Here is a 22876-nt window from a genome sequence, read left to right as displayed (position 1 = left end):
TACTCAGTACTTTTCTGTTGAATTGGGAGATGTGGGATAAACTAAGTGCTTGTCAACTTTCCACCACTCCTGGACGTTCCTTGTCAGAGCTCTGGCTGACAGACTGGGTACTGCTTTATTGGGAGGACTCAAAGGGCTCTCCTCCACTCTAAGAGAGGAAAGGGGCAAGTGCTGCGATGTGTACCTACAGGGCAGGTAGAAGAGGAAGACATAAAGGACATGGGTGAACTTGTGACCTTCAAATATAAACATTTAATGATGTGTTGAGTCCACATTTAGAATGCCAAGGAGAACGAACAAACTAACCATCACTTCACTTTGATTAAGTTAGGCAGCCGTGCTAAATGTCACTTTACTTCTAAAGCCATATGTCCAAACTGTGAACTTAAATAAATAAGTCTTTCATTTGACTTTCTTTGTGAAACAACTTTTTAAAGACACTTAATAGAAAGGTTTAGGGGCAGTATTAGGAGAGAACAGATAATTACATGCCATTCAGGCTGTTTACAAACACGAATGTTACAGAGCTAGCAAAACTATAATTATACTCTGAGTGAAGGCATGATATACTGGTTTTCATTAGGTAGTTGCACTCTTAAATTTTTTTTTACAGCAAAGAAATGTAGTTTCAAAAGGAAGCTTGTATCTTGAATTTGTAATGAATGTCTGCTCATAATATTGCATTCTGATAATAAATTATTGAAACTACATCTTCCTTTTAATGTAACTTTTACAATACAACTCTTAAATACCGATGTATGTATGGTTTGAAGCAGACTTCATAAGTAAATTTTGCATTTTTGGCAAATGTTCATGAGTTAAGTCTTTGGAAGACTTCTATAGTAACAGTGATACACTAACATTTTTTCCTTTTTTTTAATACATAGTGCCATGGGTTGAATTCTTTAACATTCAGGGAGAGTATCACCTTCATTTTGATAATCATAGCATTTTACATCAGGAGATCTCTCAAGAGGTACTTCACAGTCAATCCCACCTTTAAAAAATGAGTAAGAACTCAGGGAAAGCCAGAACTTTTTCAGGACTGCAGACCAGAGGGAAAATCTAGGAAAGGATGGGAATCTTTTGACTTCTCATGCTGTTTCTTTCTGTCTTAAATAAATAAGTAAGTGAATATGTTTTTTTAAGACCCTTAAGAAATTATAGTCATGCTATAGAATGAACTCATTTTAAGTTTGGTTTTATTTTGTAGATTTAAATACAGATGTCCCAATGTACTGTAGAAAGTTGCTTTCTGGAAAAATGTCTATATATGAAAGCAAAATTCATCTTTTGTAAGGTTTGAAGAAGGCAGGCAGGTGAAAGTCCTTGCCTGGTTTTGATGTACTTGCTTTCAAAGCTTATGGGTCCTGACAGGGATTCAGCCTGTCTGCATGTGCACATGGATTTAACTACATAGCCCACCCTATGTTAGGATGTCTGCCTGGAGTTCTCTACCTGCTTCCCTTCACAAAAGTGGCTACTCCCTAGGCCCTCAGCACCCCTAATGGCTCCACCAGAGGGAGATCCCCCTCTCTTCTTTTGGCCTTCTCAACATTTCATTTATTTTCTAATAATACTCATTGCTCTGTATGTATGTTTTATTGTTTACTTCCTATCTCTTTCACTACGATGTAAACTACTATAAAACACATTCTTCATGTTTTTGGACTTACTACCATAGAGGTTTTGCATTTTATGTAGCATGTAGTAGGCCTTTAGGAAGTTAATGGATATATGGCTGTGTGAATAGACTGTGGGTAAGTATGAAGGAATTATTTGTGATCAAAGTGTAGTTTAACAATGGCTTAAGCTTTTTGCTTCATTTGACTTACATGACTAAAAGATGTCAAACCCATAAAGATTTTAAGTCTGAAAAATTGTGAAACAAGCCTTGAAAAGGGAATGTGAACAAGATGGAATTGTTGGTAATTTGTTGGACTGGGGTTGTGGCTCAGTGGTGAAGTGCTCCTGGGTTCAATATCTGGTACTGGAAAAAAAAAGATTAGGTGATTCATTTTTTTCAAATCCTTTTCTGGAATGATATAAGTCAGTACATAATTGACTTTTCCAAGATCTTATCACCAGATAATGGATTTTAGGATAAGAAAAAACACAGACTTTGGAATCTCTTCTAGAAACTTGGTAAAAATCCAAGGTCAGCTTCACTGATTCTTTCTCAGTAACATAGTGATGATTATACTAGCTGACCCTTTTTGGTTTAAATAAGAATTTGTATGTCAAATACCTAGCGCAGTGCTTAACCACAACTGGCATACAATAAATATTAGTGTTTTTCTGCCATTCCTTAAGCATCACCTCTCCGATGTAATGTTCAGAAATAGGAACCCTACCATGTTGTGCCAAAACAACGTTTACTGATCAGTTAAAGTTGTTGAAATAATAAACCATCATGATTTTAAAAATATTAGGCAAAATACTAAAAAAAAACAATTTCAATGCAAAATTTCTCAAGAAGTGCCTCTTAAATTAGGAAGAGAAATAGGGGGAAATGGTGTGAAAGAGGGGGAGGAATAGGAGAGAAAGAAGGAAGAAAAAGAAAGGAGAAAAAAATGCAGAGTGAAAATTTGAAATGTCAGGTTCATGGTGTTGCACCAGATCTCTTAATCTCATGTAAAATGGATGCTCTTTGTAAAGCAAACACTAATTTAAGGCTATGACTAGAATATGAGCAATAAGTTTATAAAGGAGTTTAAAAAATCTACACTGATAATAATTCTAGAAATGCCCATTTTGAATTGAACTATTTCATAGACATAAGCTTTATTTTTATCTGAAATAAATAAATATAGTCACAATTCTTAAGTGTTACTAACTGCAAATAGGACGAATGTGTGTGTGCGTGTGTGTGTGTGTGTGTGTGCATTTTTTCATATTTTCTTGATCTCTTACGAGGCTTGCAAGTTGTAGTGACATGAGCACATTGACAGATGGCATTGCTCATATTTTTATGGCCAAATACTTCAGAAGATAATCTTTTGACAGTTGAACTGCCAGCTTTCAGCAGTAAGGAAAATTATGCCATTTTACCTATGTGTCATCCAGTTGACCAGAAAGGATTTACTCACACACAGAGATTTGGCAACTTTTTAAGTTAATGTACATATCCAAGTAGATGGCTGTTTGTTCAAACTTAAATAACATTTTAAGCACAAATATTCAGAAGTGTCAACTCTGGCCATTTGCAAAATGAGTATCTTGAAATGATTAGTTGCTATGGCTGATGGAAGAAACATCAATGCAGTCTGCCCCCTAGTAGATGGGTTGTTTTTGTTGGTTTTGATTTTGTTTTATTGTTGTTGTTGTTAAATATACATGACAGTAGGGTGTAGTTTGACATATTATGCATACATGGGGTGCGACCCATTCCAATTTAGGTCCCCTTCTTGTGGTGTTACATGATGTGGAGTTATACTAGTTGTTGGTGCAACCACTCTGAAAAGCAGTATGGCAATTCCTTAGAAAGCTTGGAATGGAACCACAATCGGCCCACTCATCCCACTCCTGGGTTTATACCCAAAGGACTTAAATTCAGCATGCTGCAGTGATGAAGCCACATCAATGTTTATAGCAGCTCAATGCACAATATACAAGCTGTAGTAGTGTTTTGAAAGGGTTGAAAATAGTTGTGCTCCTGAAATCAAACCATCAAACATAATTTTTTGAAAACTTACTGGGTAAGGAGCTATAGAAAAGACACCTGGAAGATGTGAAAATGAGCCGGTCACGGTGGCACAAGCCTGTAATCCCAGTGGCTCAGAAGGCTGAGGCAGGAGGATCATGAATTCAAAGCTAGCCTCACAAAAACCATGTGCTAAGTGAATCAGTGAGACCCTGTTTCTAAATAAAATACAGACATAGGGCTGGGAACATGGTTCAATGGTTGAGTGCCCCTGACTTCAATCCCCAGTATCCCCACCCAAAAAAGATGTGAGAATGAGTCTCCCTCATCTCAAAAATAATGTTTTCTTATTGAGGCACAATAAAATAAAGTAAAAGATTTAAGTGAGAACAAAAATATTCCTTGTAAAAGATAAACTGTGGTATTATTAGTCTTCTGAAAACTGCATGATTGCTTTTCACCATGAGATAGAGACAATCAACTCACAATAGGTGCAATCTGAGGAAAATAAATGGAAAAAGAATATGTAATGGTACTTGGTCTTTAATAATAAAAATGTAATTTAACAAAATGCATCAAATAATTAATTTACAATGACTGGCACTGAGTGGTCATCAGGGGTAGCATCATTGTGTCTCTGGGAAATGGTTGATCCCCTTGGGATTCTGAATGCATTTTGCCTTTGGATCAGAAAAAGATAATTAATGTAAATAAATAAATAGCCTTGTGATTTGAAGACTTAACTACTATAAACTGGCAAATAAATGTTAATCTATAAATTAAACATCGTTGATTGCCAATATTCCAAATGTGAAGTATTACACAATAAATCATGGGACTTTTCCAGATGTGTACTACAAATATTTTGAAATAAACTTTAAGCTAAAATACACAATCAGTAGCTAAAAGGTGAGTTTATAAGTATTTATAAAACTAAGCATAATAATTCAAAAATTATAATACACTAAAACTTAGGTAGCAATCATTTTAAAAGTTAATTTCATGGAATTATTAGATGACTATTAGCAATTTAGGTTTGACGAATGTTAAAATCCTAAATCAAAACTAGCCACTTTATGCAAGAGATTTTAATTTCAAATGACTTATAGATATTTATTCAGAATTCTTTTTTTCTGTTTCATTTTCATTTTGTTTTCAATCAAACAAGGCATTAAAAGAGTGAATTTTATTTACTGGTATAAAGGTATATATAGTATCAGGTTAAACCATATGAACTTGTTTTAATGAGTCAAAACTGTCAAATCAGAAAGTATGATATGGTTTAACAATGTGACAAGGATACAGGTCTTGGTCTAGACATCTTTAAATTTAGCTTATTCTCCAGGTTTCTGTGAAAATGTGTATGATATAGCAACAAATAGAGTCACTAAAATAAGAAAGCTTTTAAAATCTCATGAGAATTGCATACTTAGTGACCTAACAGTATGCACTAAATTGATGTTTGTTTTTAAAAAAATCAGAATTCATATCTATTCAGTGAAACTGAAAAATAGAATTGTTAAGGAGACCAAATATTCCTTTGGTGTGACAAAGGTATAACATCCCCCAAAGCTTGAGTAACATGGAAAAACAAATTAACAAAAATTAATTTTAGTTTTCTTTGAACTTAAAGTAAAAAGTATATAAATGGTATTTCCTTACAGTAGTTAAATACATTAGACAAAATACAACAGTATTTTTTATGTGGTCTCCACATTTTTTTTTTTTAATTCGGTACTGGGGATTGAACCCAGGGTCACTTAATCATTGAGCTTCATCCCCAGTCCTTTTTACTTTTTATTTTGAGACAGGATCTGACACTAAGTTGCTAAAGACCTCAGTAAGTTGCTGAGGCTGGATCCTCCTACCTTAGCCTCCCAAGTCTCTGGGATTACAGGTGTACATAAGTAGGATCCACTGCTATGAACATTTTAAAATCTGAGTATCAACTTCTTATTTTATAGTTTCTAAAACTGAATCCTTTAGAATTATAAAATGCTGACATGACATACACACACTTTGGAATTCTTGTATTATATATAGGCATATCCACTAAACTTAAAACAATAAATCCCAGGACTTACATTCAACAAAGGTAGGCATTAATTAAAAGTGATTTATTCCCTTCTCCACCTCCAGCTTTTAGATATTCTATGAGACCATGCGAAAAGCTGAATTTAGGCTGAATTTTACACAAGAAATCAAAGCAAGAATCAATAAATGGGATAGACTCAAACTAAAAAGCTTTTTCTCAGCAAAGGATATAATTAAGAATGTGAAGAGAGAGCCTACAGAGTGGGAGAAAATCTTTTCCGCACGCACTTCAGATAGCACACTTATCTCCAAAATTTATAAAGAACTTACAAAACTTTATACCAAAAATACAAAGAAGCCAATCAATAAATGGGCCAAGGAACTGGACACTTTACAGAAGAAGACATACAAGCAATTAATAAATGTATGAAAAAGTGTTCAACATCTCTAGGAATTAGAGAAATGCAAATTAAAACAACTGTAAGATTTCATCTTAATCCAATTAGAATGGCTATTATCAAGAACACAAACAATAATGGATGTTGGTGTGGATGTGGGGAAAAAGGCACACTATTTCATTGCTGGTGGACTTGCAAATTGGTGCAGCCACTCTGGAAAGCAGTGTGGAAATTCCTCAGAAAACTTGGAATGGACCTATCTTTTGACCCAGTTATCCCACTCCTTGGTTTATACCCAAAGGACTTAAAATCAGCATACTACAGTAACACAACCACATCAATGTTTATAGCAGCTCAGTTCACAATAGCTAGATCGTGGAGCCAACCTAGATGCCCTTCAGCAGATGAATGGATAAAGAAACTGTGGTATATATACACAATGGAATATTATTCAACCATAAAGAAGAAGAAGAATATGACATTTGCAAATAAATGGATGGAATTGGAGAATATCATGCTAAGTGAAATAAGCCAATCCTGAAAAGCAAAGGCCGAATGTTTTCCCTGATAAGTGGAGAATGATATATAATGGGGGTGGGAGGTGGGGAGGGAGAGAAGATAGGGGGAACTTTAGATTATGTAGAAGGAAATGAGAGGGAGGGGGGTGTAAAAAATGGTGGAATGAGACATATCATTACCCTATGTACATGTATGATTATATGAATGGTATGAATCTACATCGTGTACAACCACAGAAACAAAATGATGTACCCCATTTGTGTACAGTGAATCAAAATGCAGTCTGTAAAAAATTAAAAGATAAATTTAAAAAAACCTTTTAGACCACACTTACTCATCTTTAATTTTACAACTGTGATATAGCAAATAGCACATTTTTCTCAATGTAAAGTTTGAGAAATCCCTCCCCTCTCCTACCGCATGGCCCATTACTTGTTGAAGAGGTAAACCCTCCCTAATATCAAGGTTCTTTGTCCATCTGCAGTACAGACTTCTGCTGCTGCTTTAGAGGTTGACTGAGGTGGTATCTGTACAATGAGAACACGCCATACTAGACTGGTCAGTGTCCACAAGAACCAGGGCTGTGCAGGTACTGTTTTCAACAATGCCCTTCCTGAATCCTTGAGGCTTCACATTCTATCCTCAGAATTCATACTTGGTCCCCCACATGTCTGAAGCAAACCCATAGCAAATGGAATAAATATAGACTGTTAGTAAATTTAAGGATGTTATCCCAGAAAAAGCTATTCTGGTTGGGCAGCTGTGCTTTAGAATGAAATAGATTTTATTATTAATGAAAATCAGAAGTTACTGAAAAGCAGTCAGAAATAACTGTGAGAATAAGTGAGATCTCTCAAAGAACTCTGCATTTATCCATTCTACCACTTAGCACAGTTGGAATTGTATATTATTTACACAATTACTCATTTAATGTCTGTGTTGCTAGAGGATAGGCCCTATGATGGCAAGAACTGTGTTTTTCTCTCATGGTGATATTCTTGTAGGTATTTTAAACATCACTTATACAACTTAATATTTATGCCATTTTGAATAAAGAATGTTATTTTTAATTACAAATTTTGGGGAAAATGAATAAAAATATTCCAGCTTTCCCAAAGACTTACGCATAGAAGTATTAACAGAAAGAACAGAAAGTAACTTTTTCTGCTTACTCTGAAAGAATCTGCAAAGAACTCAGCAAAGCACTCTTGAACTCCTGGGTGACACTACTTATATGTCAAATCGGGTAGATGTTACATGGCTTTTAATTAAAATGCAGCCACAGTAGTAATTTATTATTTTCCTGGAATAAATATGTTTACTGATAACAGATAACTATGACACACACTTGTTTTTAACATTCAAAAGTAACATTTTTTATGTTGGTCATTTTTATCACATAATAATTCTAACAACGTGTTCTGGAGAACACTAATTCTCCATAAATAAGCAAAAAATTAAAAAAATTCTATGCTCAAAATGTTTTGTTGAACCATCTGATTTGCTGCAAGCATCTCAAAGTTTCTGTTTGAATTCTGAATACAAATAGAAATTATAATATCCACTGTTTTTCACCTTCTCCAACAATATAGCCCTTTTTCTGGAAGAACCTCCTTGGTGTAATATTTAGCAAAAAGCATTATCAATCAAATGCACTATTATTTTAAAATGTTTTATGCAAAACCATCGCAAAAGAAATTTGAAGTTTTTCTAATGACTTCTGACTTATGTAATATTTTTAATGACCACCTAGATCAGATTTGTAGAAAACCATGAATTCAGTCACAAAGCAAGTTGGATTTTTCCATATGGAGAAATATTAGCCCCTGCCTGATGCATTTTGGTTTGAGTGGTCCTGATTACTGGTCGTGTTTCTCCATTCCTCAAACTTTTGTTAGTTTTAAGTATTTACTTTTCGGACTGCCTATGCCATCCTTTGTTCTAATTGAAAGATTTTGACCTAGAAGTGAAAAGGTTTTAAACATCAAGGGGCACCCAATTAAGCAACATTACATGAGGTCATTAATGTATTTAATATGAGGGGAAAATCTTCAGAAATTTATGTACTGTGACTTCCTTAGGTCATTTGCATACCTTCACTTAATTTGCCTGAACTTTCAGACACGAAAGCATACTCCTGTTCTATTAAATTGCAATGCTAACCACCTGGAGTTAGCACAGGTATCACATATCAAAGGCAGTTCCCAGCAAGACTGCCCTTGCTTCAGATGCCATTTGAAAGTTCAGCAGTCTTCAGGGCACCTGTACTTCTGACCAAGGGGACAAAAGGGAGGAAGCTCCCAGTATTTCCCCCAATTTCGGTAATTTGCTAGAATGACATAGAACTAATGAAAGTACTGCACTTATTTTATTATAAATGATATAAATAGTTATAAGCCAAATTACGGGACTGATAATAGGGTGGGGTTTGGAAGGGTTCTGAGCAAGATGCCGTGTGCCTACTCCCTGTGGAACCAGGTTGCATCTGCCCTCCATGTATCCATGTAGTCATCAACCAGGAAGTTCTGCCAACCTCGGTTATCCAGAGTTTTTAAGGCTTTATTATGTAGACATGAGTGATTGGATCATTGAACACATGATTAAACTTATTCTCCTTTACTAAGAAAGTAGAATTTATTGGAATTTCAAAGTAAAATTTAAAAAGAGTTACATTTAAACCGTGGTCAGTATTTATGTGAAACTTTTCTTTAATGTTAACTAGTAATAGCCAAGTTACTGAAACGTAGTTTTTTTTTCTGAAAATAATTGCTTTTAAAACATATGTCCAAGTTCATTTTCCAGAATCATCATATTGTGTTGTATTAGAATTCTGTCCTTAGAGGCACACTCAAGCATATGGAGCTCCTTTTCCATTCTAAAAGACACAGAAATTCTCACATCTGAGTTTTATTATTTTTCCCCTACCTTCTCATTTGCTCTCAATTCTGTTAATTTCCTCTAACAACGTTTTCTTCACTTCCCTTCTTATCCTAAGAATTAGCTTCCTATGTGAGTTGAGAGGATTTGAGTAAGGATCCAGTGACCTTCTCTGCAGAGGCCCAGGTGAAGTCTGCCAGGAATGGTTTTGTAAGAGCCAATTCACTGTCTAAGGATCTGCAGATTCCCAGATGCTTAATCTTCGGGAGCTAGACATCCAAATAAACAGTTTTATTCACAATAAGTGGAACATTTAAAGAGAACAATTCCTTACATATGAAACACAATGAATGAGATTATTTTTTGAATAAAATATTCATGTTTTTCCTTCTGAGACCACTTTCTTGGAATATTTGGAGGGTTTTTATTTTACTATTAAGTATATCATCTTACTTAAAGCTTATAATTTGTTATTTTAGACCCAGGCAATATATTTGGATTTGAATTTCAATAATACATCACTTTCTAATGTTAGTACAGTAATTTAGTTTCTGAGAAAGGTAAAGTTTATTGGAATTTCAGACTAAAATTAAGAAACAAATACAATTAAAATGTGGTCAGTAGTTAAATATTTCTTTAGTACTAATAATAACCAATTTACTGAATCATTCCTTTTTTCTGAAAATAATTGCTTATAAAGCATATGTCCAAATTCATACAGTATTGGTAAGTAAATTAATTGATCTGTGTTACATAGATGTGGGCATCTTCTCAGAATACATGGTTTTAGTTCTGCAATTTTTTTTTCATATACGTTATATTTATTATTCTTAATATATCCTTTCTGCCCCAGATAACATGTGGATTCAACCCAATCCCATTTAATGTATTTTTGAATATTCATATTTGTTCTCTTGTGAAGTGCCTGTTCTGCAATTTATATCTGAAAAAGATGAGACCCACTTTTTAACTTGTGTATTAATACGTGCATTTTAAATTATTCTCCCATTTGCTTTATTTTCAGTACATTGAATATCTAAATTTCCTAAAATGTTTTTGTTTTGCTTGTAAGCTTTTGCTAGTTTAATTTTCCAAAATGGTTGCATTTAGAATTCTCCCTTGTATTTTTTTGTGAGCACATTTCTTCATGTTTTTTGACTATCTCAGTGAGCAGTAATGCTAGCATAGTAACCTTTTGTATCTAGCCATTGATTGTTAAGTTCAGAGTTTGTGATTATTCACATATGAAATTCTACCTTCAGCTGTGAGACTTGCAGCATATGAAGATATGCTTCTTGTTCATTATTTTGTCATTTCTACCCAGAACCATACTTCACATTAACCTCTTCCCAACAGTTTCTCAGTACGAAGATAGTGAAAATAGTTAAACCAGCAAAATTTATTTCTTAAGTTGAAGTTCAGTTCCTTCTTCTAAGCTTTTTGTATTCCAAATGGACTTCTTTAAAAAATTCTCTAGTATATCTTCAGACAAGCAGATTATAGTTAAGTGTAAAGAAGCATTCCATGGAATGTAGTGAAAGCAGACTTAATAAATGATGAATTTATTTTTTAATAAAAATCTAGATAGAATTGTTTGAAGTGTTATTAATATCAAGTGATTGAAATGTTAATGCATTTTCTATAGGAATAGATTATGTTAATATTATATGTTCCTGTCCTTATAAGTAATTTATCAAAATTAAACTGCTAAAAGTGTGTTTCACTATTTTTCAATTATACTGAAAAAAAGAACCTGATTTTTTTTTTTTTTTAAAGAAGGGTATGGTGGTCATCGTATTTAAAAAAGAAGAGTAAAAACAAAGCATAAATGTTCCTAAGAACACACACTGTCTCTTCTTCACTTTTCCCACCCTTTCCAGGTGTTAAGCAATTTCACTTAGCCTTTGACATCAAGTTCCCATAAACTGATGTCATTAAAATTGTGGTGATACATACTGAAAATAGGAAGGAAAATGGACAAATGTGTTATCTTTTAATTTCTGTGAATTCAGCCTTGTTCAGTTGGACTTTAGAAAGTAGTTAATACCTTATTTGAAACCAGTTAAATTTTATGTGCAGTTTCCAAACAAAATTTTTGGAAAAGATCCAGTCACATATGGGCCTATCCACTTATCATTAATTATGGGCTTTGTATCCAGGGCTCTTAAAAAAAATGTACATTTCCTGCTTTGGCAAATTTTTCAAAGCTTTACTGAGCAGCGTTTAGGAAAGGATTTTAGCCTATGACTTTTTGGTTGGACCGTCATCAATGGTACTCCAACAAATCTGGTGCCTGCCTTATACCTGGCTCTTCAGGTTTTGATACTGTCTTCAGTAATCTTCATTTTTTATTTATTTATTTGTTTATTTATTTATTTATTTATTTTTTGCAGTGCTGGGGATTGAACCCAGAGCCTTGTGCTTGTAAGGCAATCACTCTACCAACTGAGCTATATCCCCAGCCAAGTAATCTTCATTTACAGTCCAAAAAAAGAATGCTTCTTGTGGATTTTACCCCCACTGGCTATTTATACCTTTTTTTCTATTAATAATCCTCTAAGGGGATACCTGTCTCTAACCTTTAGTAGATATTTCACCCACTTAGATTTATCTTTCTTATGCTCTGCCTCATTTACATGGTAGAAATGGCTTAATATGTTTAAATGGTGCATTTTCTCCCACAAATACTGCCGTCATGCTTCCCCTTGTCTGTCTGTGTCTTACTTCACATAAATAAGAATTGAAAATTGAAGTGGCCGTAGTTCTCATGGAACCTGATAACACTCTTTAAGAATTCACTAACACATAAAACTGAGTTGATCCTTTTCTTGCACACACAAATTATTCTCATCTACTTCCCTCGCTCTAGAAAAGATTCAGGCGTAAGGTTTATGCTAAGTGAGTTGTTTTAGAGATTGATGACTCCTCTTTCCCTCTTCAAGCTGTCTGCCTCTCCCTTGCCAAACAGACAGACCCTTCCATGGTAGTAGTCAAACAGAGGTTTTATCTGCGCTGACAAAAAGTGTTAGTCACTTCTCCTGCCTCCTCTAGGAGGAATCAGACCTGCAGGATCACCTTTCATGGCTGGCCTCATTTTCTGCCCTTTGGCATATTTCCCACCATGTGACCCTTCTGAGTTCATTTATAACCCCTATAACTTCCTTGTCTCAATATGAGAATCCTTAATCTGAAAATCCAAAATCCAGAATGCTCCAAATCCAAAATATTTTGAGCATTGACCTAATACCACCAGGGAAAACTCCACACCTGACTTTATATGACTGGTTACATTCAAAACACAGGCACATTAAAAATATTGTTATTGAATTACTTTCAGACTGTGTATGACGAATATGTGGGACTTAAATGAATTTTGCATTCAAATTTGGGGCCTGTCCTGAAGATCTCTCATTAGGTGTATGCAAATATTCTAAAATCTGAAGAAAAACTGAATTCTGAAATAACTTGTCCATGCATTTTATATAAGGGACACTCAGCTTGTACTTGAAGTACTGACAGACAGGGATTCCATCCTATTCATCTACATTGTATCCCCAGAAGCTATTGAGATAGGCACATGAGGGTACCCAGTGAATGTTTGTGAAAGGACAGAAGAGAGAGAGGGAAAAGAACAAGGTACACAGATTTATAACTTTTAAAGCGCTAAGGACCCACATCTGAGTTAGTCCCCACCCCTGATCCCTATTCTTCATTTAATAGTCTCTTTTATTAATAACTTTTTTGGTTTGGTTTGGTTTGTCATGAATTTTCATGAGGCAAGTTCAGATTTAAATGATCCTTTTGCTTCTTAAACATACCTGAAAGGAATTTCTAGTCTTAGAGTATTAGACTACTATAGTATAAAATAGGGAAACATATTCATGGATCAGGTTTGTGGTCCCATAATTAAAAGTACAGATACTGAGAAAGCAGTGGTAATGCAAGGTAGAGCTATTTTAAAGTTGACCCAGGAGATCTGTGAGAACAGAGAAATGCAATGTTCCTATATTAGAAATTCCCTATTCTTCATATGCAGATATCAGAATTAAAATTGATGTGTTATAGTTCTTAACATCATATCCACCAATCTGCTTAATCTAGTAACCAAAAGAGTGATAAATTGGAGTCAAACCAGAGGATATTTCTCCAGAGAAATGTGCAAATACAAAATTTTAAAGTACTTGAAATTGAATGTATGATGTTATTGGGTTAGGCACTAAAAGGTCACATTACTTAAGATGCAGAGCTCATTTTTTACCAACTCACCTCTAGAAGAGATTTGAACAAGTCTGTTCATCTCACTTTAATCAGAAACTAGAGAATTTTTTTTTAATAAATCAAGCTAGCATTTAAGTAAAATACCATGCTTTTTTTTAAGAGGATTGGAGATAGGCACTAGGCTAAAAGGACACTTTGCTATTGTTATATCCCATAAGACGGTTGTTTAATCCAGTTACAGGAAGGTCAGGGCCTTCTGATATCAGAAAGGCTTTAAAATAATCATCTCATATTTAGATTCCTTGGCATTACACTTCTATATACAAAAGGAATTCTCTGCTATCTCAGTTTATGAAAGGCTTTCTTTATAAGAAAAAGTACATAATTGGATATTCTCTGATTTTTACACATCTCTAGATGAATAATTTTGAGAGTAAGCTTGAAATATTTTCAATAATTGACCTCAGTAATATGGTAGCAGAGTACCTTGAGAGTGGGAACTATTTTTTTTTTAACTTTAGGTTAAAACATGATAATGAAGATGGTAATAGCAGATAATAAATAATGTTTATTTGAATGAATGTGCTCCTATGCTGTTTTAAACATGTAATCTAATCCTCTCAGTCACCCACCAAAGAAGTTGCTGTTGTTATTTCCAAATTTTAGAGTAGGAAAATGAAGTTTAGAGAACTAAAATAACTTTCCCAGAAGACATAGCTAGTCAGTGACTGAGCTGGGATTTAATAAGCAATAAGTTTGTGTTAAATTGAAAATATTCTAACCTAGAATATGTACATACATGTATACACCACAGTGAACCTCAACATCATGTATATCCACCACTGGGATCCTAATTAGAATAAGATGTATTCCATGTTTGTGTAAATATGTCAAAATAGATTCTACTGTCCAGTATAACTAAAGAACAAATAATTTTTTTTTAAATTGACAATCTTCCTTTACAAAGAACCTTGCTTAGTAAGATTTTATTTTCTCAAAGATGTCATTCAGTAAGGATCTCAGCCACTTATATCCCCATTGAGAGTCTTAGTCCATATTTTTGTCCATAAATGCAGATCATCCTCTCCCTTCTGTAACTCTTGCCGAAACTCCTCTTGACTGCAGGCCACCTCATTCAGTCTGCTCATTTTGCTCTCATCTTGTCATATAAACTCAACCCCAAGAAACAGATTTAAGAAAAGCAGGTAAAACTGGTTAATCATAAGATCATTATTTTTAAACAAGTCTCCTAATGAAAAATAGATTTTGTAAAACTTTCTTATATATATTCCTTTCATGAATAATTTAATGTACACAGCCTTGCCTACTTGTTGAACTTACTTTCCCATAGGAACAAGACAAAAATAAGAATCAAAATATTAGTTGAAATAGTTTAGATTTTTTAATTTGTTACCCCACAAATTAAACAAAAGCCCCTTAGAACTAATTTCTAGGAGCCTACTTTTTAAGCAGGTAACCTTGCTTTTTATCCATATAAAGCAAAACAGATTAATGTCCATGGAGTCCTTCTTATTCTTCTTTTTTCTAACACTTTGATCAAAAGATGATTCACCAATCTATACCCCTCACACCCTTTGTACTCTGGCTCACAATTCATCACTAGGAAATCTCCCTTAATTAACTGCACTGTGCTCTGACCTGGGCTTTATACTTCCTCAGTATGGGCCCAGCACCCAGGTTGTGGGGAGAGAGAAAGGATATAATACAACCTTTGGTAGAGACAAAGTATAAATCAATGTGTGTCTCTATTATAAACATAAGCTCATTGATTTTGTATGTATAGAAATCTGTGTGTGATTCTCTACACTGTCCTTGAGCACTGTTGCATGCATGGTCAGATGCTATATTGTGCTAGACCCTGGTGAGCCCCTGCTTGTCAGTTCTTTTGAGCTTTTTTCTGTGCTTCTGAAGCTGCCAGCTGCTTAGTGAATGACTCAGACAGAGTTAAAACGCCTAGAATCATCCCCTTAGAATCCTGAACTGAAATCTACTACCTTTTTTGCCTTCAACTAAATAAAAAAGGATAATTTATTAAAAGTCAGGAATAAGTTTCCCACTTAATTATTATGGTGACAACTGACCTTTTCCTTAAAGAATTGTGTTAAATTCATTCTTTCAGAAGACAACTAATTTTGGTGGGATCTTACTTAATGCTTTTGTCCAGAAAAATCTGGCACATAGGAAACTGAGCTAATGGTATATTATAGTCAGTGAACATTTAATTTAACATTTAGGTTATGTGGCTATACTCTTTGACTTAATTTTCTGCTCTGTAACATTCTAATTTTTGCCTTCTGCTTTTGTAACAAAAAGGAAAATGCCGTATTGTATTTTTATGCCTTCCACAGCAGCATGCTTATTTCTGAACAGGCCAGACTGAACCTCTGCATGCCCTTGGCTCAAATGCATAAATTATTAAATTGTTGGATTAATAAATTTCCATATCTTACAGCATGAAATATAAACATCTAAATTAAAACCTAAACCTCAAATATATAGTACCTTTATTGTTACATTTTCTGCTGACAAAGAATGTGACATTCTTTTTTGTCCCTTAGATATCTCTATCTTTTTTATGTCAGAGATAGCCTAAGGCAGCACCTTTTCAGGACTAAAGAACCTTAAACATTTCTTCATGCCTGGATGAACTCTCAAGGTTCCAATTTCAGAAGAACAAAATGGAAGAGGGGAACACTGATATATAGGAAGGTGCAGACATCCCTCTTGGGTATGTTGAGCTCCATAGTGCCCTCCAAAATATGACCCTTTATATCTGTCTATGGGTAACCCAGATGGCTTATCTGATGGCTGTTCTACCTCCAGGTATTGCGTCTGCATTTCCAACTAAGAACAGTGATGGAGAGAGCAAAAGGTTCATTTCAACATTTTGAACTGCCACTGATTAAGTTTTCCAGGAGCCCTACCCAGTGACTTATCCGTAGCCCAAAAGGTGATGGGAGAATGTAAAATTTTTGCTTGATCTATTCTTCTTATCTTGAACAAAACTGGGGTTGTGTTGATAAAGAAGAAAAATTGGATATGGCCTTAGCAATTAGCACTATCTCCTCCAAGGAGAGTAAGTCTTCACAAAAATGTCAGGTTAACTTCCACTGAATTCCAATTAGAATAATAATGAGGAATTAGTATCATGTAGTATCTATAACTAAACTTAAGAATTTACATTTTGAAGTGTAACTTAGCAGCATATAAAGAAAAATTAATATTCTACACCATTTAAAAATATTCAGGCATTTTGACTTTCTCAAGCATGGCTGAAGAACAACAACAACAAAATAAATAAATGTTTTGATTTTTAAAATGTTCTTCAAAAAAAATCAAGTGATTTTTTTTACCACAAAAGCATTTCCTCTTCTGAAGATTCCCATTATGTAAAATGAGATCAGATAATGAGACTATATAGTCATGAGACTATAGAAGTTTCATCTCAAGACTCATTCATAATGAAGACTTAGATGGAAGATGTACAGACATCATTGTGTCAGATAAACCAACCTGTGTGTTTATCAAGGTTCATTCAGTTCTCTGGCAGAGCATTCAGGCAGAACACCTGGGTGTTTTACAGGAAAGTGTGTTCCACATGTTTTGGGTATTTTGCGACACACGTATGATTAACTCCATTTTGACACTAAAGATTTAATTATGTAAGTTATAACAAAATTCAGTTGAGTGTCAGCCATCTTCCTTAAACCATTTATTCTAGTTTTCATTCTGCTTGTCACTGTTTAGCAAATGTATGAGCATATGATTAAACAGAACAGGCAGCTGCCAGCATGAAGAAATTTGGGAACTAGAGGAAAGATCTCCCCCACAGACATACCATTTCAGTCCTGTTGAGAGAGAGGACTGCTAAGACATGTAAGTTAAGTGCTTCCTGTCTTGTCCCTAAAGAATGGAGTTAGGAATGGAGTTAGTTTCAAATTAGTATTCTGTAAGCTGTTGATATTTTGAAGCCAAAAAGTTAATCAACTTATTTATGATAATAGGTATTTTAAGATATATTTGGAACCCAATACAGATTAATTCTGGTAAATGAAAAAAGTATGAAAGAGAAGAGAAATAGGACACTGCAGCTGGAACCCCAGTCCTCCTGCAAGTAGAACTACACATGCTCAAATGGATCTTCAAAGTAGATGGCAAGGTGCTAAGACACACTCTACCTGTTTTACACCTTGTCCTGAAATGAACTGGGATACTCTGTGCTTTATCAGAATGGAAATCAGTTCTTGTTTTTTGATTGGTATAATTTGGTAGTTCTTTACTATTTGTGTTACACATGAGAATCACAGTCAACTAGAAATAACCTAAATAACTTTGAAAAAAAAGTGATAATTTGATTCACAAAACTCTGCTCTAACTTAAGGCTCTAACAAATTTCAGGTATGTAATATATAGCTATTAACTGTGGTTACCACAATGTGTAATAGATGTCTTTAATTTATTCTTTTTATCTAACTGAAATTGTGTCCTGTAGACCAACATATCCCCAACCTTCCCATCCACCAACCTCTGGAAATCAATGTTTTACTCTATTTCTGAGTTTAGCTTTTTATTTTGTATTTTTTTGTACTATACATGTCAATGAGAACTTTCAATAACTGTCTTTATGTACATGACATGACATATCAGTTAACATGCTATCCCTCAGGTTCATTCATGTTGTCACAAATGACAGGATTTCCTTCTGTTTTGGGACTGACTAGTGGTCCCTAATATACATTTCACATTTTCTTCATCAACTCATCCATCATGGGACACATAAGTTGGTTATAGTAAATAGTGCTGCAATGAATATGAAAGTACAGGTGTCTCTTCAACATACTGATTGCATTTCCTTTGGATGTATACCCAATGATGGCATTTCTGGTTTATACTTTGGGTCTATATTTAAATTTTTGAGAAACTTTCCCATAATGGCTGCACTAATCTGCTTCTCCACCAACAATGTACAAGGATTACCTTGTTTTATTCTAGCTTATATTCTTATACATCCTTTACAGTGTTGAGGTAAGTAACTTCTATCCCTAGTTTCCCCAACATTTTTAGCATAAATGGGTGCTGGATTATTTCAAATGAATTAAGCATTAGAAATATATCAGAATGGCAGCAAGTAATCATCTCTCTATAATAATGAATGTGAATGGGCTAAACTCTTCAATCAAAAGACATAGGTTGGCAGAATGGATGAAAAAACAAGACCCAACCATTTGATGTTTGCAAGAGACTTACCTTACACGCAAAGATATCCACAGGCTAAAGGTAAAGGGATGGAAAAAGATATACCATGAATCTGCATTTGTTTTTTTCCTTCAGTACATTGAATATACTCCTGACTTATATTGGTTCTGCATATATGTGATATGCTTCTTTTGCTGCTTTCAAATTCTTCTTTTTGTGTTTACTTTTGGCCATTTGATTGATCAAAAGTTCATCTTCGTGCACTTTTGTTTGGAATGAATGAGAATGCAGACTGTGTCCTTCCTGTACCTGGATGTTTATATGCTTAACTAAATTTGGAGAGATTTTTAGCTATTAATTATTTAAATGTGCTTTCTGTTTCTTTGTCATTCTCTTCTCTTTTATAACTCCTTTGACTCAATTAGAAAATTTGCTCTGTTGAAGCTATCATATACTGTTTCTTTGTTCATCTTCATTGTTCTTTTATATTTTAAGTAAATTTTTCTTTTGTCTGATGAGTTCTTCTGTTGATGCTATCAACTGCATTTTTCATTTCATTCATTTTATTTTTCAACTTCACAATTTTTCTTTACTTTTTTAAAATTACAGTTTATCTGCTTAATTTTTCATTTTGGTCATTCATTGTTTTCTTGATTTCATTGATTTTTTTCTCAGAATTTTCTTGAACTCTGAGCTTCCTTAAAGTTATTATTTTGAATTCTTCATCAGGCATTTTATAAATCTTCACTTCTTTGGGATTAGCTACTGGACATTATTATGTTTTTTGTAGGGATATATCTCCCTGATTTTTTTCGCATTTCTTGTTGCCTTACATTGATATCTGTGCATTGGATAGAACAGTCATCTCTTTTCAACTTTATAGGCCAACTTGGTGTGGAAAGGCCTTCCCCCTTGTGGCAGGGAGTAGGAGGACACTTGCTGGGTGGGGCAGTGGTCCCAGCATCAGTGACAGCACAACTTTGTAGTCATGCAGCTTTGCCATCAAGATAAGTCTTGATGAGTATTCTGAGATCCTTATTGAGTGGCATGCATCTTTCATAGTGATGTCTACTATGGTACTTCCAAACTCTTTTCTTCCACCAGGAGAGAGTTGCTGAGCTTTTCTCATGGTCAAAGCATGAGAGTCTGATGAGTAGAACATCCATGGACCTGAGCCTTGAAACATAGGGACATATTGAGGGACCGTTGCTCTGGTATCTGAGACAGTGATGGTTCTGGTTCTTGGTACACCCATGGCTGTTTTGGTAACAGTATGCAAGGCATGGGTACTTGTGAAACTAGAAACTAAGAATCAGAGCACAGACATGCTCAGGTACTGTGGCTCCAGGATCAGAGAAGAGCCTAGTTCTGTATGGTATCTGAGTTAATGTCCAAAGCATAGACACATTCAAAGACCATGACTCTGGAACCCAGAGTGCAAACTATCTTGCTATAGCAAGGAGTTTGTTGAAGATGTGGGAGGGTGCATTATAGCCACAGAGACCACATCTAGAGTATTGGCAATAACAGGTAGTCTTCCCTTTGGGGATTGGCTCAGTTCCTGAAGGGGGCATAATAGTAACTACTTCTTGAGGGGAGATGTGTGTGCAGAGAGGAGTTAGGTCTTGTTATAAGCTTTAAAGAAAGTATTTATTTTCAATGGTCTAGATATGTTTGTTTATCAGGCCACCTTTTTGAAGTGTAAATTCCTCTGAATCTAAAAAGAATATTCCTTCATTTATGTATTATGACGGTGAATTTATTTTGTAAATGTTTCCAACACTTTTCTTTCTTTTTTATCCCAATGGTAATGGATTTTTAATGAACAAACAAAATGTATAAGAAAAAACGTCCCTGGTTATGATCAGTAGACTCGATGTTCTAATTAGTCTACTTCTCAGAAGCCCAGTTTTCTTGCCTGTAAAATGTTGATAAGCATTCTGTTTACCTCATAGGGCTTCTGGCATATTTCTTAATTAGTAAGCAAATAATAAAGCCACCTTCTGCTTTTGCACTGATACTGCTATTGTTTCGTGTTAGGCTTACCATTGTCCACTTTTTAGGCCTTCCTTTTATTTTCCTTATATTTAGGCCACATAAATTTTATAAGGTACAGCTATGTTTCTTTTCATGTCCATGTACCTGATGTGGTATAATGCTGCTGCTCTTGGCCTTGTGTAGACTTAGCATGAGACCACATCTGGTCACTTAACAATCATAACCCCTGCTCTAGGACTGAGTTTTTCATCCACACATGTCCCTAAAATCCTACTCCCAAAGATCCTTATATTATCGTTGGCAGAAGTGTCATATGTTGGCAATCTTTGGTAAAATACTGATTTCAACGTTCAAAATTGTTATATGTAAAACTCTACGCCAAGTATTCTCAGATACATCTGAGTAATGAATTACAAGTTGAGTATTTCTTATCCAAAATGCTTGGGATCAGAAGTATTTCCTATTTCAGATGTTTTCAGATTTTTCAGGTATTTGCATATACTCAGTGAGATATGTTGAGGATAGAACCCAATTCTAAACACAAAATTCATTTGTGATTCATATGTACCCTGTGCAATTATAAAAGTAATTTTACACAGTACTTTTAGTGAGCCTGTGTTTTAGTGCACCTATGTGCACCTGAAACAGAAGATCAGGTGTGGAATTTTCTACGTACAGTAGTGGACACTCAAAATTTTGGATTTTGATACATTTTGGATTGGGTATTTTGGGTTTTAGGAATGCTCAATGTGTATAGCAGTTCAGAGAAAAAACTTGAAACTTTACAAATGGTCAAAATAAGTCATTCATTGTGATTGTAAAGTCTTTGAAAAAAATAGGAAATTTTCTTCTTCATTTTCCTCCACCAATGAAAGGGAGAAGGCAGAAAATGTTAAATAAATCAGATATTTGTACTTTTTCTGCAAATTTAATATTTTTACTTTGCATTTTTCTGAACTAATCTACACTAACATTTATTGTGGGCAATAATGACTTTAATTAAGCCAGACTATTTCAAAATAACAGTTATGAAAATTACATAGGTGATAAGACTATTAACTGGACTCGAATTAGTGATTTTTTCTTTCATTAGTTATTTATACATAGTATTGGGGTACATTTTGAAATAGTCATGCAAGCATGAAATATAATTCGCTATCAGTCCCTAGTGCTTTCCTTTAATCTCTCCTCCTCCCTTCCCCAGTTTCCCTTCTTCTATTCTACTGGTCTTCCTTCTATTTATATATATATATTTTTTTATTAGTGATTCATAGATAAAAATCAATGTGGAATTCACTGTGGTATATTTATATTGTGCATAGCATAATTTAGTCCATTTCATTCCACCCTTCCTCTTTTTTATCATCCCTTTTCCCACCCCATCAATCCCTATTTTTAAATGTATTTTGTTATTTATTGTAGGTGCAAGCCAGTTACGATGTGACACGCTATGAAAATATTTTCTCCTTGTTCTGGGTTCTAGAGCAGCTTCTTCAGATGGAAACCAAAGACCACACTGCCGGTATAAGGCATGATGACCAGGAAGTCAAGAGATTTCTTCAGAATCATGATGAAACTATCTTCCAACTCTCAGATGCATTTCCTCTGTTTACTTTTTACTTATGGAGACTGGGCATTCTCTTGAACTCAGCAAAGATAGACACTGTTGAAAATAACTCACTTCCTTAACAATTTACAAATATCAGAAGATCTTGTGCTTAAATATATTCAAGAACATTTTAAATGAGTGTTTTTAAATTGATCTCTAAATGTAATCATTAATTCAACTTAAAGATTAGTCATAAATTGTGTATAAAAGGATTATGAATCATCTTTCTATATATAAAGCAGTCTGCTTCAGTTGAGAATGCTCACCTCATTCCCATGTAATTGTATCTATGTCACTCAACATCATCTGGCCCTGTTGTCTAAAGTGGACCATTGTCTTTCTCATAACAAACATGTAAATTTT

The 22876-nt window shown here is 34.4% G+C and overlaps 1 protein-coding gene across 1 annotated transcript in view; it reads left to right on the top strand.

Annotated features, from left to right (window-relative positions):
• Mei4 (meiotic double-stranded break formation protein 4) overlaps positions 1 to 22593 on the top strand; it is a 159975-nt gene extending 137382 nt beyond the window's left edge. Inside the window, exon 4 of the mRNA XM_047557166.1 lies at positions 22327 to 22593. Within this exon, the coding sequence (XP_047413122.1) occupies positions 22327 to 22593 (267 nt within the window). The remainder of the gene's footprint in view (positions 1 to 22326) is intronic.
• The last annotated feature ends 283 nt before the right edge of the window (positions 22594 to 22876 follow it).

The sequence above is a fragment of the Sciurus carolinensis genome, chromosome 7 (assembly GCF_902686445.1).
Source record: "Sciurus carolinensis chromosome 7, mSciCar1.2, whole genome shotgun sequence".
NCBI lineage: Eukaryota > Metazoa > Chordata > Mammalia > Rodentia > Sciuridae > Sciurus > Sciurus carolinensis.
This window is presented reverse-complemented; position numbering and strand designations above follow the sequence as displayed.